This window comes from Anomalospiza imberbis, chromosome 2 (genome assembly GCF_031753505.1).
Source record: "Anomalospiza imberbis isolate Cuckoo-Finch-1a 21T00152 chromosome 2, ASM3175350v1, whole genome shotgun sequence".
NCBI classification, from domain to species: domain Eukaryota; kingdom Metazoa; phylum Chordata; class Aves; order Passeriformes; family Viduidae; genus Anomalospiza; species Anomalospiza imberbis.
Genome location: NC_089682.1, coordinates 59606796 through 59622621, shown reverse-complemented (window position 1 = coordinate 59622621; position 15826 = coordinate 59606796). Strand labels below are relative to the sequence as shown.

Sequence of the window (15826 nt, the reverse complement as noted above, 5' to 3'; positions counted from 1 at the left end):
CGCGAGAGCCGCGCTCCCCGCCCGCCCGCAGCCGCCCGCCCGCCGCCATCTCGGCGCCTCCGCGGGGCCCGCCGCCGCCGCCGGAGCTTCCCGGTGAGTGAGGCCGGGAGGGGGACTGGCGTCTGGGGCAGCGGTGCCCCCGCGGATCCCCGCGGCTTCGCTTCTAAATCGGGCCAGAGTGTGGGACGCCGGCGTGCAGCCGCACCGTGGGAACGGGGTGGGTTGGCTTCTGTTAGCGGCAGTGCCGGTTTGTGCCGTGCCGGAAGTGCTTGGGTGACTTACTTGGTCACGGCAGCAAAGCTGACAGAGTTCATCAAGGGTTTGGACAGCTCTCTCAGGTACGTGGTGTGGTTCCTGACGATGTCGTGTGCAGGGCCAGGTGGACTCGATGATTCTTGTGGGTCCCTTCCAACTCCGCGTATTGTGTGATTCTCTAAAGCTGATGAAATTCCGTGTAATGTGAAACTTGGGCAGTAACGGGTGTGGGACTAATGAACAGGTTAACAAAGAGCATTTGTGTAAAGTTTAAACGTCATTCGGTCTGCCCCTTACCCTCAGCGTCTTGTGTCAGGGTCTGTTGGTGCTTTCCCCTCACGCCGCTTGGTCCAATTCAGGATATTGCTTCTCCCTACCAACCAGATTTCCCTCGGTCAGGATACAAGACTAGGTAATTACATACTAATAAGCTTACGGAGAGAATGTAGTCCAAAACCTCGTGCCGAGGAAAGGCCAGATTTGGATCGAGAAGACAGAGCTGGAAATACTCTGTTTTGACAACACAGCTATTGAAGAAGGCATGAGCGGAGTGAACCCTTCATTCTTGAATATCTGTGACTGAATTTTTCTTAAATAACTTATGGAGGATATGCTTTAATTGCAGTGTAAGGATAACTGAATAAATTCTTAAGTTACATAGATTTCAATTCCCTTTTTCTGATTGTTACGTTTCCAGTGTATCTGGCCTTGTGCTGCCTGCTGTGTGTGATGGTTTGTGAGTACCCGGCTCTGAGCTTAAACCTTCAAACCAGCCAGCTGAAAGGCAGTGGCATGAGTGCAGAGCTTTTCATCTTTCTTGTCAAAATTTTATTTTTGTCCCTAAGGTAATGAGTATTTTATATTTCTGTTTTATGTTTTAAGGCAAAATGTTTTTAACAACAGTATTACTGCGGAAGAGAATTCCTGGAAAACAATGGATTGGGAAGTACAGGCGACCAAGACAGGTTACCATTTCGATGAAGCAAGCAATGATCCGAAGGCTGGAAATTGAAGCAGAGAATGAATACTGGCTCAGCCAACCTTACCTGACACAGGAACAAGAATACAAACACAACACGGAAGAGAGACGTGCCAAGTGGGAAGCTTTCAAAAGCCTGAAACAAGCCAAGTTTCCTGAGCACAGATACATCAGCGATCATTTAAACCACTTAAATGTGACAAAGAAGTGGACATGTTGAATAATACAGCATATTTATATTTGGCACGTGTTGTGCACTACCCTGGAATCTGCTCTAATACCTGTTATGATATTTCACTGTAATTAGGGTGGGTGACAAATAAGATGTTGCTGTGGAGTACAAAATACTATATTAAAAGTAGTCCTCTGGAACAGCGTATGTTTTTTTATTATTGCTTTGTTAGAGAAGTTCTTTGTGTGCCTCTCTACTATCTGCCCACCCTCTGTTCTTCAGGGCTTAAACAGCAAGTTACCAGGTGCAGAGGTGGTGATTTATAGATAACCTAGTTTATAGCTCCAGTGATTTCCTTCTGAAAGCCTGGAGAACACTCCTGCTGTGTTGAAAGGGCTCATCTGCTGGTATTGGCCACATGGCTTGGGCTGGTCACTCTCCCTTCCTCAGGGATTGTTCTGTGTACACCAGGTACTTGAGACAGGACTATGACACTTGCCATCAGGCATGCAAGGACCAGGGGGAACTAGAACTGCAGAGACGGGGAGGATGAGGCTGGGATTCATGGAATGTTATAAAATGTTCACTTTTAAAAACTTTCTGGAAAGAATTGTTGATCTTAACTGCCAGTGTCATTGTCATGTCTCAACTTGGGTGTTACAGCTCTCTTACACAGATTGTTCCTGATCTAAAAGGAACACGGCTGATTCCTGTTTGAGCAGTTGACTTCTAAGTCAGGTTTGATGTCCTGGAGAAATAAGATTTAGCCACAAGTCAGGCTTTTTATTTCCTTACAAGACCCAGTGACCTGGAAGATGTGTCAAGAGTGAGTGTAATCTTAGGTTTAGGTGTAATCTTGCAGCTGGAGTGTAAAAACCAGAGCACTGGTGCAGTGTTTCCCAGGCAGGCAGTTTTCCTAGGTGATCTAATAACACAGATGCTACAGCTGAGCACTTTCCAGATTCTTTCACATACCTTTATTAAGTTGATGTTGCATTCACTGATGAATTCAAGTGTCAAGTCCATTCATATCACTTTGGAAAAGAGGCTTAAAATGGTACTTTTTTATTAAACATGAATTATACTTCAGAGAAGTATGAACAGGTCTGAACACTGATGTACAAAATCTTGAATGCACTTTCATTGGTTATAAATGGCTTAAGAGAACTTTATGGAAAAGTATACATATGGGGAAATTGCAAATACAATTAAAACATGAAGGAACTTACAGGCAAAGCAATGTGATTTTGTATTTAATTCATTTATAAAAGCCCATTTCAAAAAGTTACTTCAAGTATTAAACTATAAATGGCAACATTTTCTCTGTGCATAGGATGAGTCCTATCTGTAACATACAAAAAAATACAATAAGTGTGTCGTTATTACAGGTATCTTTTACAAGTCATCCCAAACTTAAATACAGTTCATTCCAAGTTTAGGCAGCACAATTAAAAATAACTTTGTGGGACACTGTGATTAGTGCAAATGTTGATGACCCTTGCTGGCAAATACAAAAGGAACTGCAGAGATAACCCAAGGATGTTTCATTCTTCTAAGTTAAAAGCGGAACAGACTTAACAGCAGGAATGCTGCCTCTCTCTGGGATAGCTTCATGATTGTAAATTATCATTTAGGAAGATTTAAGTTTCCCACAATAAAGCTGATAACAGGATAAGGGACAGGAGACATCACAGAGGACCATGCTAAGCATCTTTAAGTTGTCAGCTAAGCAGTGTAAACGGAAGGGAATCAGCATGTCACTACCAATGCTTTGGCGACAAAGTAATACAAATTCTTTATCTCTGACACATCTACTTGGCTGCTGAGCATGAGCTCTCTGTTTCTTAGGACAGGGGGTAGGAAGAAAGATGGGGAAAGCTCCCAAAACCAAAGAAAGCAATCTGTAAACATTATCAGACTTCACTACCTGATGGAAACAAATTCAAGTAATGGCTTCAGAAAACAAATGACCAAACACCTGTTTTAACCCACATTAAAACAAACTACTCGTAGCTTCATGACGTTTCACGACAGTTACGTAATTAAGAAAAATGTGTATAAAAAGCTCTATATACAAAATAAATTGATAGAAATGAGTGTAACAAATGTGTTCAGTACTAAATCACTTCATGTGCAGCTGCTCTCTTTGGTGCCATTTAGGGATAGAAGAGCCTCTGCAGTTGCATGCATCGCTGTTTTTAGGTACTGCAAAAAGACATGTTTGTGAGCTAAAAGTAACTGCTCTTTGGAGCCTCTCTAAATGCACACCCAAATCCCCCAGTCAGAACATACAATCTCCCCCTTGGAGAATATATGCTATGAAACTCAAAGCTGTTGTGGTTTTGCTGTTATTTAACTTTTAAATAAAAATCTGGTCAGTTGGCACTCCAGATCCAGGCAGATTTGGTCAATCTGTGTTGGAACCAGCGCATCTTGGTAAATCTACCAGACGTTAATACTGCTGCGACCGCTGCAGTTTTCGTCCTCTTGGGGCTCTGCTTAGCTACAACTGGACCATACTTCAGTTAGATCATGAAGTTTTTGTGTGCATACTCAATGGTACTGAAATTCATCCCAACCCAAAAGATGATTTATAATTAATAGAGAAGAACCACACAAGACTAGAGGAAAGAAACAGTACCTGAAAACCATGAGTATTCAGCACTCTGGAGAACAGGACCAGTTTGTACGAACAGCATACCAAAAGTAGCTTGGTACTTGCAAATTCCACACTTGAGAGGCAGCTTTAACAAAAATATTACCGTGATTTCTACTCAAATCACTAAAAATAGAAGTGCCCAAACTTCCTCTGAAGTAACCCTCTGATTATTTTAAATGGAGGTTTTTAGTCACATCTGACTTGTATCATACAGTCTTAAAATAATACCGTAAGAAGTCAATTAATGACAGAAACCTACTCCTCTTCTTGCCCTCCTCCCATAATACGCCTTTGGTAGGCACAGCAAAGATGTGTGTGTTGTACACTCTGTGAATAAAAAGAAAAAAACCAGTATTGTGTAGCTTTAATTTCTATTTGTGGATTTTACTGCCTCACATTCACAGGGACAGGTTTGTTTCAAGACATTTCAGAAAAATGAAATCCTCCCCTACATCAGGCTTCTGTTCTCACAAGGGGAATTTAAAGCCATTTTTTTTTTTGAGTGTATGTAGATTTTTTTTAAAGAGAAAAGCAGAAAGAAACAAGAAAGCAGTTTCTAATTGGAGCCAATGTCAACTATCCTACAATAACTACTACGTATGGCTTGTAGTAGTCATTAATGGATTTAAAAGTTTAAGGGCTGCTATTTTTAATGATAACCTAGGTATTTTCAATACTCCCTGATAAAGAGTAGGCTAAAGCACAAAACCAACATTTACAATACGGCCCAATACCCTAAACAGTTGTTTTCTCAGGATCCATCCCCATTCTGATCTCCTAACCATGGGGCAAAAGTACCCGCTTCCTGCAGCCCCTGCCTCTGCTGGCAGGGACACGTACGGCTGCTTGCAGCCCAGCAGCCAAAGAGCCATCCTGCTCCCTCATGGACCTGCTGGCACAGCACAGCCTAGGGAGCGCTCAGGACAGAATCCAAAGGCAGAGGATGTCATCCTGGCTGCCTTAGCCATACTTCCCCCAAAGTCCAGGCCTTGCCAGGAAAACCTAACCCATCCATCCAACTTGCTGGCATGCCCTTAGAGTTCAGCAGTACAATTCCCTCAGAGAACTTAATTCCTTTAAATCAGCCTGGGGTTTCTCTTAGTCCCCAGTTCCCCAGGGAGAAAAAACCAAAAGGGATTAGGGGTGGTGAATGTGGGAGAATCATCTTTCAATCATTTTACTATGTTTCGTGGTTGTCAAAGTGTCTTTCAGTAATGCCTGCTTTTACACCAACAGTAACTCTGGCCTCAGGATTATCCTAAAACCACTGCTCCTTTTCTCACCTCAAATATGAAGAAAAATCTAGGACAAAATATTCCTGTGATCTGTGTAAACATGTCAGAAATGTCAGTTCTTCATGAAAAGCCATAAAAATGTCCATCAGATATACAAATAAGTGGTTTCAGAAGAGCAGCACTTGTTAGAAAATGTACATGGAGATAGCACAGTCTGTTTACTTGCAGTTTTTCCTGTAGATTCACTATCCTGACTAAAGAAATCAAACAAGTTCTCCTGAAGTTGGCCTACAGGATACATACATTCATGGGGGGGTGGTATATGAAGCACTTTGGGGAGCAGGTGGGAGGAGCAGAGACCATATTGCTGAATTCAGTGATACTTAGGATTCTGACATACGTTTTGCTTATAGTTCCGCTAGATGATGTCTGTGCATGGATGTGTTATTTCAGCTATAATACATGGATGAAGTAAAAGCCAGATGATATTCCAGGCCCTCCATGACAGTTCCACCAGTGTTTGGGGCTGCACATTTTGGTATTCAGAACAAGTAATTTGAACATGCAGTCTTCCTTCTCTGTTACCTTCCTCAAGAAATTTTGCTGGTGCGATACTGCTGAGAGCTTATGTTAAGATGGGCACTTCTCACTTAACATTTAGAGAAGAAAAAGCTAAACCTTGCAGATCAATGTGTAGCAAATGCTTTTGTAAGTTTTGGAATTAGCAAATGCAAAATTTCTTGTACAAAGTTTGAAGAAACATTCTGCAACTTCTATAAAACATGCAAGTTTGGACCATTGCTTCTGTCTTAAGAATATCCAACAGTGAAATCATAAGTTCTCAAAGAGTTCTTGTTCCAGAAGATTAATATTTAAGAAAAATTTATTATATCCAAAGACAAAAAATATTTATAATAAACCTTACAGTATACTTGATACCTTAGTATTTCCATCATAAACATATTTAACTCAAGTAGCAATCAGTCTGGGAGACAAACCAAACAGGTTCTTTTGGATTAGATCATCAATTTGACTACTACCTTCAGTCTGTATCAAAAGGGCTCATGTCTATTCGTAATCAGCAGCAGCTGAACATCAGAAATCTTACAGACAGAAAAATAGTATTTGTCACTTTTTCCAGGTGCAAAATTCCAATACCGCCCAAGGATGAATTAGAAGTCTTCTCTGTAGAGAAGTGAGGAAAAAAAACCCGTGTTGTTTGCTGTAGGTCTTGAGCTAAGGATGGGATGGATTTGAATCCTCACACAGGAAACACATTTTGGCTTTTGTAAGCAGGTACATTGCTGCACAAAGCCATCAGTCTTTAGCAATTTCTGCATCACTTAAACTGGACTTGAAAGTGGGAGACTAAAGGATGCAATTTTTCAGTGTGCTAACACAGATCTATGATCTAACACTAATCTTCTTGTAAGTACCTGATATTTGTACTTTAGAACCAATAAAACCTTGTGCCTTTATTAAAAAAGATAAAACAAAAGTATAAAACAGTATTTATAAACCATCAAGAGTCCCATGGAAAAAGCAGTACTCTGCTGGTTCTGTTTTCCAGCAACACACAATTGCAATAGGATTTTTCTCAGGGGTACTTTACTATTTTGTTGCTGCCTTACACAGAACACGGCAAACAGTAACAGAAAATGTAAGAACTGTTAATTCCTTTTTGGACTGCCTTTTCCTTGTATGCTGACTGACAATTGTTGGAAAGTAATAATCCATGTTTCTTTCAACTAAAATACAAGTTTTCTTTTTTGAGGTCTGTCCTTGGTATGGTTAAATAAATCAAGTTAAAATGATGAGGAAGCTCAATCCTATAGCAAAAAAGCAACACCCAAGTTAAAGGTTTTTATGCTGTTGGCATTGCCTTGCTCTAAAGCACAGCTAGTAGAAGGAGCCCTCAGTCCCAAAAGACTTGGAGAGCTGTGATCATGGGGTAGACTGGTTAACAGGGAGAGAGAAGACATCATCCAGTCCCTTCCCCATCACCTGGCATCTGAACTATGTATATTCCCACTTCAGACTTGCTGACCATGCTCTAGGCTGACTTTTTTTTTCTTCCTTTTCTTCTGCACTCTGGAGACCTGCTATGGAAGTGACTTCTGCAGTGCCTAAAGTATGAAGTTTGCCCGTGAGGAGGTAAGAGTCTCTGCAATATACCCCCACCACTGCAGCATAAAAGAAATGCATAATTCCCACTCTGGACCTTGTGCATCCAAGCAGGGCACTTCTGGATCTGGCCCTTTGGTAGCAGTATATAATTCAGTGTTGCATAAATGCACATTAAGCATCTTAAGGCATCTGTCTTAACTTCCCTGCTCTGCAATAGTGCTTACAAGAATCCATTGTACTGTGCAGAAACTTGAATTTCTTGTCTCTTCCTAAAATGTTCATGTTCCATTTTTTCCTGCTCAACTTCTTCCAAACAAAATTAAGTAATATTCAAGCTCAAAATGTGTTGCAGAAACCTAGTGAAACAAAAAAAGGTAATTAATGGAATTATTCAATTGGCTTTGATGAAACACATCATAGTGCATTACACAAATGCACCTGGGTAATGTGATTTACAGACTTCTGATTAAGGTGAGTAGTTAAGGCAACTTCGACTCAGAAATAGCCTTCTGGGAGGTGTGAGTTTTTGTTTCACACTTCTTATGTTTTAGAAGCTTATCAGTGCTAAGAACATCAATCCATCACCACTGATCTGCATCTAAAGTATACTGGATCTCTGACTGGCAATTCAATTTTTGAATTAAATTGATAGATGTGAGGACACAAATGGTATTCACCTAGGTGAGGCTGGAAGACTGGCCTTCTTCTGCAAATCGAGCTCTGTACACTAGAATAAGCCATGACTTTGCTTCTGCTGTGTGTTATGGGCCCAAAATTCAAAAATACAACTACTGGCTTGTTACAGGGTTTTATGGAAGTGCATTGAACAGATCCTGGGTCTCACAGCTACCGTACAGTTTCTTAGAAATGTAGGATTGGAATTAACCATCTTGGCCTAAACCGTGATCAAATCCAACTGAACTCAGAATGGTTCAAACATTGTGTTAATGAGTTGATTTAAGGTAATGCATACCCAAATGCTTTTGCATTGGGTGCAATTATGCACTTTTATTTATACAACTTTTAAAACTAGTGTAGTTTGGGCAAGTGTTACACAAAGTACAAATTCTTCCTTTATTAAAACTGGTTTCATTTTAGGAAGAGAGGAAAGATAGAAAAGAAATTAATTTCAAACTATTACTAATTAACTGTCTAGCTTAAAACAGTCATCTATGCTCCCTCTCTAGGTCAGTGGAAAGAAAGATTAAGACCTTTCTATAATACCCTATCAAAAGCTGCTGGGATGAGCTGCTTACAGAAACTTCTATTCCGCTCCATGAAGAACAGAAAAGCCTTTGTAACCTATTTAGATCAGATTAGGTTTTATACAGCTGGAGGCTGAAAGGAAGCCCTTACTTAGGATATTCTTTTGCATATTTATACAGCATTAAGAAAAGTTGAAAAGGGGAAACCTACCATTGGTGAGTTCTCATAGTTGAGTAGGTTTTTCAGAAGTCATAACTAACTAGTCTAATCTTGGTCTTGTACGATTTTACACTGAGCAGTCTGACCAACATGAGCCCAAGCATCACACCATCACCCACAAAGACCTTTTAGAAAGATTTTTTTTTCCTTGAAAACAAACAAACCACCTCCCAAAACTATAATTTCAGGTCAGAAGGCTCCTTAAAAAAAATAAAAGGAAAGGAAATAAAAGTAATCCTAAAATTACTGAGCTTACCAAATTCAAATGTAGTGTTTTATTTCTGATAAAAATGTGAATTACTTGCAAAAACATCGCTCCCACCAAAAAACCCACAACAACTGAAAAAAAAGCAGAGGCTAATCATTCAGCTATAGCTTCTACAGCTGTTAGTTGACCAAATAAAATTTGTTTCTCTTCCAGACAGAAAAACTTAATGGTAACTTATAAGCTCACTACAGTAGAAAGTCAATATAAAAGAAGTCTAATTTAGTCACTGGAAATACACCAAGAGAACTTCCATATATGCATCAGAATGCACTGTATTTCCTAAATGCAAAGTGCACACAGGGCACTTTAATGCAAGAAGCATTCCAGAAGATGACTGTCAATTCCAAATGTGCCAGAGCAGTCTGTATGCAGAGACCCGTATTCACTTCCTGGCCTTCCTTCCTCATGTGCATGCACCTTCCTAAAGAGCAGAACATGGCCCACCAATATATGTTTAAGAAAAAGACATTTAAGGAGCTCTTCCTCAAGACAGTGTTTCATCTCAGAATTGCATTTAGCATCAGATTCTTTTCCCTGGTTAGGTAACAAATCCAGCACTTCCCACTTTAATCTAAATTACAGGATTAATCTGATTCATACCAGGCCTAGCCAACCCATGTTTCCTGCATTACAGCATTACTCCCATTCTTGTCTTCTCAACAGCCATTCTGAATTTTGTTTAGACTTTGCTATTACTCATCCAGCAGAGGACTCCTCTGCATTCTGTGACTAGTTGATTTTTGACTTTGAGATGTCAATTTTATTCATACATGTACAGAAACAGCAATCAATTATGTTAGTCTTACCTGTTTCTCATTGAGATGGTTGGTTAGTAATTAGCTGAGATCAGCTTTCCAATGAAACTATAATATGCTTTTTTGCACCTAGAATGTGAGAGAATCTCAATTATGTGTTTTTGTAGATTTGCATAACAAATAGCAAAGATTTCAAACCAGAAAGCACATTGACCGTGTTGTGCCTACTTTTACAAAAAATATTTTCCTCCCCCTTACCAAACATAAAATATCCCAAGTCTCAGAATTGAAGTGCAAAAGTGGAATTATCTATCCCTCTACCATCTACTCACTACCTTAACACAATAACAAATTTTGGAGCAGAACATGGGATGCAAGTTATCCTTGAGTTCTAAACATCCTGACTTGATTCCATGAAACACATTTTCGTCTATATCATTCCAGCCAATTCCTAAGGACTTTCTAGGTGCCAAAAATGAATAAAATAAAAAAAAAAAAAAAAAAAAAAGGAAAACTGAACCACAAACAAAACCACTACCTGATTTCACATTTTCCTCTTCAGGGCCAGTTTCCACCCACTGACAATCACCAGATAGCAACCGATTTTGTGATTCACTGAGTGGTCGAGTAGGAAAGGACTGATTGGCTACAGAGCTGAAACGTAAGCAAAGTCAACAGGAATTCTGTAATACCAGTAGCTGCTTCAGACATTTCTAGAATAGTGAAGTCACTTAAAAGCAAAGCTAATAACAAAAAACCCTACAGTGCCAACTGGAAATGGCCGCCTGCCCTGAACCCTAATTCCTCTAGAGGCTTGTTCCAGTCATCAGTCTAAAATAAACCCCGACCTGACACAGGCCATTCACATCTAATGGAAAAAACCCATGGACTGATACACAAGAAATGGCACCCTGACAATAACACTGCCACACAGCTAAAAAGAAAGCCTAGGCAGTTCCATCTGGAAGAGCAACCAAATGCCATCTTATCCCATGCAAATGCCAGGGCCTTCTTCCGAACAATCTTCTGAATGTAAAAAGATACTTTGCTGTTTGCACAACGGTCCTGTTGTGTAAATTTCACAGGTTATGTTGCACGGGAAGCAACTTCTTCTCTGTATTGCCTTTGAATCCTCTAATGTCTGGTAATTCAGGTGACTGCTGTTGGCAACAGCCTTCAGCTTGCAAATTCATTAAACTATGCAGAAAACTTCTAAAGTGGCAAATGTAAACACCCCCAGAAACTGCACACAGAGACTCTTGTTGCTTTGAAAGTACATTGAAAATACAAAACAAGCAAATTTGGGAGGGATAAAAAGTAATGAGCTAAAAATCCCAGCATGAGAGATCTACTTCTCTTGCAAACTGTCTCAGCATTACTTGTTTAAGCATGATTGAGGAGATGAAATACAAATAATACCTTGTCTTTCACAAAAAAAAAAAAAAACCCAAACCAAGCAAATAAAACATTTTTTTCCCCGTGGACAATTATTCAGTCTTCCCTATGGCTTTTTGATTGCTGTTAAGAGCCAGTAAGCTCCCTTACTTTCTATATTAGAGCCTTCCTTAGAGCCTTATCCTCTGTTACAACAAAACCAAGACACAGTCAAATTTTTAGTCTTAATCCATTCTGTCCTTCACTGAAGACTTACAAACTTACTCTCAAGATGATAAGAAGCCTAAAGAATTCAAAAACTAACTTTGAAACATTTTTTTTTCTCTAGGTAAGTACAAAACAGTGCAAAATCAGTATTTAAGTCCTATAGTTACCTTTTGGCAGGTTCATTTTGGCTTGAGACTGTAAGTTGCTCTGGATCCATAATCACCAAACGAGTTGGGAAATTACATCCATCACCCAAACTAAATGAAAAACAAAGACTCAAATCACTGTTGGTAGCTCACTTAAGTGAACTGAAACAAGGACCCATAGAAGAGGCAAAGGCTACAGGGTCAAATAAATTAGCTGAGCACAGTGCTGAAGTCCAGCAAGACAGTTCTACCACTAAATCAGATGATCAGTTAATTAAATCTTGGAGCTCAATTGATTCCCACTCTATCACTGAGTATTGATTGCTGTGCACAAGCACAGGTCTGTGGATTTCAGAAACACAGATGTATTTCAGTAGACTGTAGCCCTAACCTTCCCCCAAACCAGCATGCACACATGGTAAGACTCTCTGGTATTTACAACTTCAGAAGCTGTATAATAACATTCTGGTGGCCATGCTTTCCCCTGCACCCATAATTTTGACATCAGCTAAGCCTTCTTTTAAAGTTTATCAGGATAAAATATGGTAGCAAAACAGATTGAGCCATCTATAGTGGAGCTTCTGTCTTTAATCACATGGTAGTTGAGCAAACAGTTGAATCAGCTTAAGCTGCTGGTATTACCTCTGCTGTTTGATACCAGACCTCAGCTTCACAAACGGGTTCAGAAACATTTTTACCTGATACATAGTCCCACAGGAGCAGTGTTGAAACACAGTTTCATTCTGCTGAAATCTGGTAGTGGTGGGAGTGGGCAGCACATCAGTCTTGCTTCATCAGGCTTGTCTGCAACTCCCTAATGCTGGCTCAGCTGACATTTTAATTCCAGCATTTTTCATCATATCAGATTTTTTTTCCTCCTCTGTTTCTTATTTACATGCATTTTCTTAGATGGCTTTTGATTCCTAAAGTGTCATCTACAGCAAAAGGAAAGCGGTCAAGTTTTTCCAGGGGCAAAAGAGGGTGTTTTTAAGCTGATGTTGTGATGCAGCTGTTTGATCTCCTCTGAGTTGCTGATTTCTGCTCTATAACCACTGAGACTACCACCAAAAGGTGTACAATTTTTGCAATACACTTCTCAAAGCTTTTCAAATTTCTGCATTTAAAAGGCTCTTGTCAACAAGCTCCCTGTCTTTGAATGAAAACCCTGTGTGGAGTTTGATCATTTTCTCTTGCACATTTTCTCTGCACCAATATTTATTGTACTGGATATACAAGTTGGCTTTTCAGCTGTGCTTTATTTTTTAGTAGAAAGGGAAGCAAGGTGGAAGTCATAGAATCAATTAATTCCCTAATTAATTACTGTTCAGACTGAATACCTGGTAAAGATAGGAAGTAACCAATACTTCTTTTCATCTCCAAAAACCTCCCTTAGATTTTTGCTGCATCCAAGAGAAAAGCCATTTTTATCAGGACCATTTCGAAATGTGGGTGCACGGAATGTTTCTGTAAAATAAAAACATGCAATTCCTTAAAACCAGTAAGAAATCAGGGAACATGAAGAAACAAACACAAACTTCTCTGCTGTGGAGCCAGTTTTGGGCAAGGTGGGGTGATCTTGATGTATATATTATGGAGGGAAAAAAAATTAAAAATCTCAAGTAAACAGAGAAAAAAAATCACAGGGTTAGAAAAATAAGAAAATCCGGTAAGGAGAACTGTCACCTCATCAACTTTCTCTCTTTATATTTAACAAAGACTGAGATAAAGCTAAGTACCATCAGCATGCCAAAGATAACCACATACATCCCTTATTCCTTGGTGACCTGCTCTCTCTTCAGCCTTCTTTGAGCAGACGACTTTCTCTTTTAGGAGTAATTTACCATAAGCACTGCTGGACATAAGCTGATACAGAAGAGGTTTTTCCATATCTGCCAAGTTAGGAAGCTGAATTATGAGCATTCCATGCTATCAGAGGAAGATGAAATCTATTACATTAGAAACAGACACACCATGAACTATAGCAAACACCATAATTTTTCCATTCAGTCCAGTTACACCCTTGGCCAAGAACTGAGAGGACTCATTGCTCTCCCTCCATCCCAATATCTTGTCCTTTAAGATCATGATCCAGAAAGCAGATAAAGAACCGTGTTGCCAGTTATGACCACTGACTTTTGGGTAAGGAATATATTGAAGTTTTCTTCAAAGCTAAAAAGAAACTGTGACTATTCCTTACCTGTACATATGTCAAAAGAAAAATAATATAAAAAACTCTCCTATTAACAAATCAAAAAATTCTAGCAAAAAAAATAGCTGAAAATTATTTTACTTTTAATCAACCCACTTATTTTTGAGATTAGAAATTTAAATTCCAATGAAAGATATAAGATTTTGACTTACTCAGTTGTAGAAATACTCATCAGTCTTTGTCCCCCCACACACTGCAAAAACCACTCTCAAGTGTTTCCTAGCCAGAACTTCAAATACTTTAATTAAATGCACATAGCTTGTTTATGCTGATCAATACCATTTAAAATGTTTAGGCATAAAATTATGGGAATCTCTTATTATCTAGGAAATGCACTTCAGTGTTTTCATTTTTACAAGCCACTTTGTAATAATAAGGTCAGTTTTCTTTCACAGGATTTAAGAATACTCATTTGCATCTAGTTCAAAATGTAGTACATGTTCATGTACAGCAGATCCTCCGACTTGGTAGGGGATACCCAGCTATGCAAAGTGTTAGAACAATGGAGTGGCAAGTAGCAATTGGGTTATATCACACTTTAAAATCACAACAAAAACCCATGATGCCGCAGAGGTCTCAAAAATACAAACAAAAAAAATGAACAGTCATCATTAATCTGAATGCTTGGCTCCAGCAGAGGACCCCCCACAGGCTTCATGTTCCCATTTGTTTCACCTTTAATTACTTCCACCACATATGCTTTTTATTGCACAGTAATGAAAAAATCAATTTATATGTGATGACATATCATGTAGGCCTCACATTCTCACTGAATTGTCATTTTTCTGGACCAGGAAAAGTTTTATATCACAATGAACTGACCTATAGTTGATCTGTTTTTGCCAACTAGCCAGCAGTGGTAGCTGAAGAGTGACAGTATGCTGATGAAGAACATGGCTGCCACAAAGAAAAGGAATAGTACGTGGAACTTTGCATGAGTATCTGGCAATTCATTCTGGGGAGAAAGAGAGAAAGAGATTAATATGTTAACACTTCCCAGCAACTAAGGCACTATTGTTGCTGAACATTTCCTGCCACACCCAGACTACTATAGGTCATTCACCTCTGTTTTCACCAAGAAAGAAAAGCAGCAGCTATCCCTTTCACATTATGATAAACTGGAAAACTACAGCATTTAAATCTCATGGGTACCCCTTCTCCCATGTTTACTACTGTGAGTACACTTGTTCATTCGTGGTTTTCAAATGCACAGTAGGGGGCAAGGCAAAATATTTTCTATACCAGAAAATGTTAACTGTGCAGCCACAGCCAAAGAGACATGGGGAAAATATGTCCAAAGTCACTTCCTCTGAAGGGGAAAAAAGTGCAATTCCTGCCACAAGGTAGTAATACTGAACCTAATTCTTAACTGGTATAATGAACATAAAAGGTAAATGGCTGTCATGAACAAGTCCTAAACAAGAAGACATAGGATAGATCTTCAATTTTTGATCACCTCTAATGTTTAAGCAACAACAAGCATGTACCTAGCAAAACAAATTTGCCATGTCTGACCAGGTAGAAGTGAATCACTGGAAATCTATGTGGAAAACAACAATTTCAGTATAACCACCATAAAGAAACCAATTCCCACCCATATCAGATTGTCAATTTCACCCCAAACTATTTTTAGACTTTCAAAAGGCCAATGGGATTTGTAACAATACTATTCCAGCTCTATATCCTCAAAATCACAGCACTTTCAAGCAGTTGACCTTTAACAACATTATGAAAGCAGAGAGGCTATTTTTACTCAGCTATTTACTTAGCATTACTGCCATTACTTTTTCCATTAGCGTCTTCAGTACACCCATTTATCTACGGCTGACTTTCTTTTTAAAGCTAAAACACATTTCAATTAAGATCAAGTGCACATAGGTATATCCATTTCCCTGTACATGGCTTATATTTATAGGCAACAGATTAGTAGTCTCCTTCCTTCTGTGGTGATGTAAATACCTGCCATGAATGACTGGACTAGAAAAATTGTAGTA

The 15826-nt window shown here is 39.2% G+C and overlaps 2 protein-coding genes across 6 annotated transcripts in view; one reads left to right on the top strand and one right to left on the bottom strand.

The window, feature by feature from the left end:
• Nucleotides 1–37: 37 nt before the first annotated feature.
• On the top strand, nt 38–1606 carry MRPL57 (mitochondrial ribosomal protein L57). 3 transcript variants are annotated; one of them, XM_068181298.1, is made up of 2 exons: nt 38–93; nt 1138–1606. In XM_068181298.1, the coding sequence occupies exon 2, from the start codon at nt 1143–1145 to the stop codon at nt 1452–1454; it is 312 nt and encodes a 103-aa protein (XP_068037399.1). In that variant the 5' UTR covers nt 38–93; nt 1138–1142; the 3' UTR covers nt 1455–1606. The 3 variants fall into 3 exon arrangements, with proteins under 3 accessions (XP_068037399.1, XP_068037400.1, XP_068037398.1); XM_068181299.1 differs by lacking the exon at nt 38–93 and adding an exon at nt 104–217; XM_068181297.1 differs by lacking the exon at nt 38–93 and adding an exon at nt 536–667.
• A 762-nt stretch (nt 1607–2368) lies between these two features.
• The window catches only part of ZDHHC20 (zinc finger DHHC-type palmitoyltransferase 20), a 49175-nt gene continuing 35717 nt past the window's right edge, over nt 2369–15826 (bottom strand). For 2 of the 3 annotated variants that reach the window (XM_068181294.1, XM_068181296.1), the window contains exons 8-13: nt 14655–14787; nt 12961–13087; nt 11645–11734; nt 10414–10529; nt 9927–10004; nt 2369–7783 (exon numbers count right to left, since the gene is read on the bottom strand). In XM_068181294.1, the coding sequence (XP_068037395.1) occupies nt 9967–10004; nt 10414–10529; nt 11645–11734; nt 12961–13087; nt 14655–14787 (504 nt within the window). In that variant the 3' untranslated portion in view covers nt 2369–7783; nt 9927–9966. The remainder of the gene's footprint in view (nt 7784–9926; nt 10005–10413; nt 10530–11644; nt 11735–12960; nt 13088–14654; nt 14788–15826) is intronic. The other variant, XM_068181295.1, reaches the window with a different exon arrangement.

Bases quoted from the DNA above. Each gene is read 5' to 3' on its own strand.
- MRPL57 (XM_068181298.1), top strand. From the start codon at position 1,143: ATGTTTTTAACAACAGTATTACTGCGGAAGAGAATTCCTGGAAAACAA.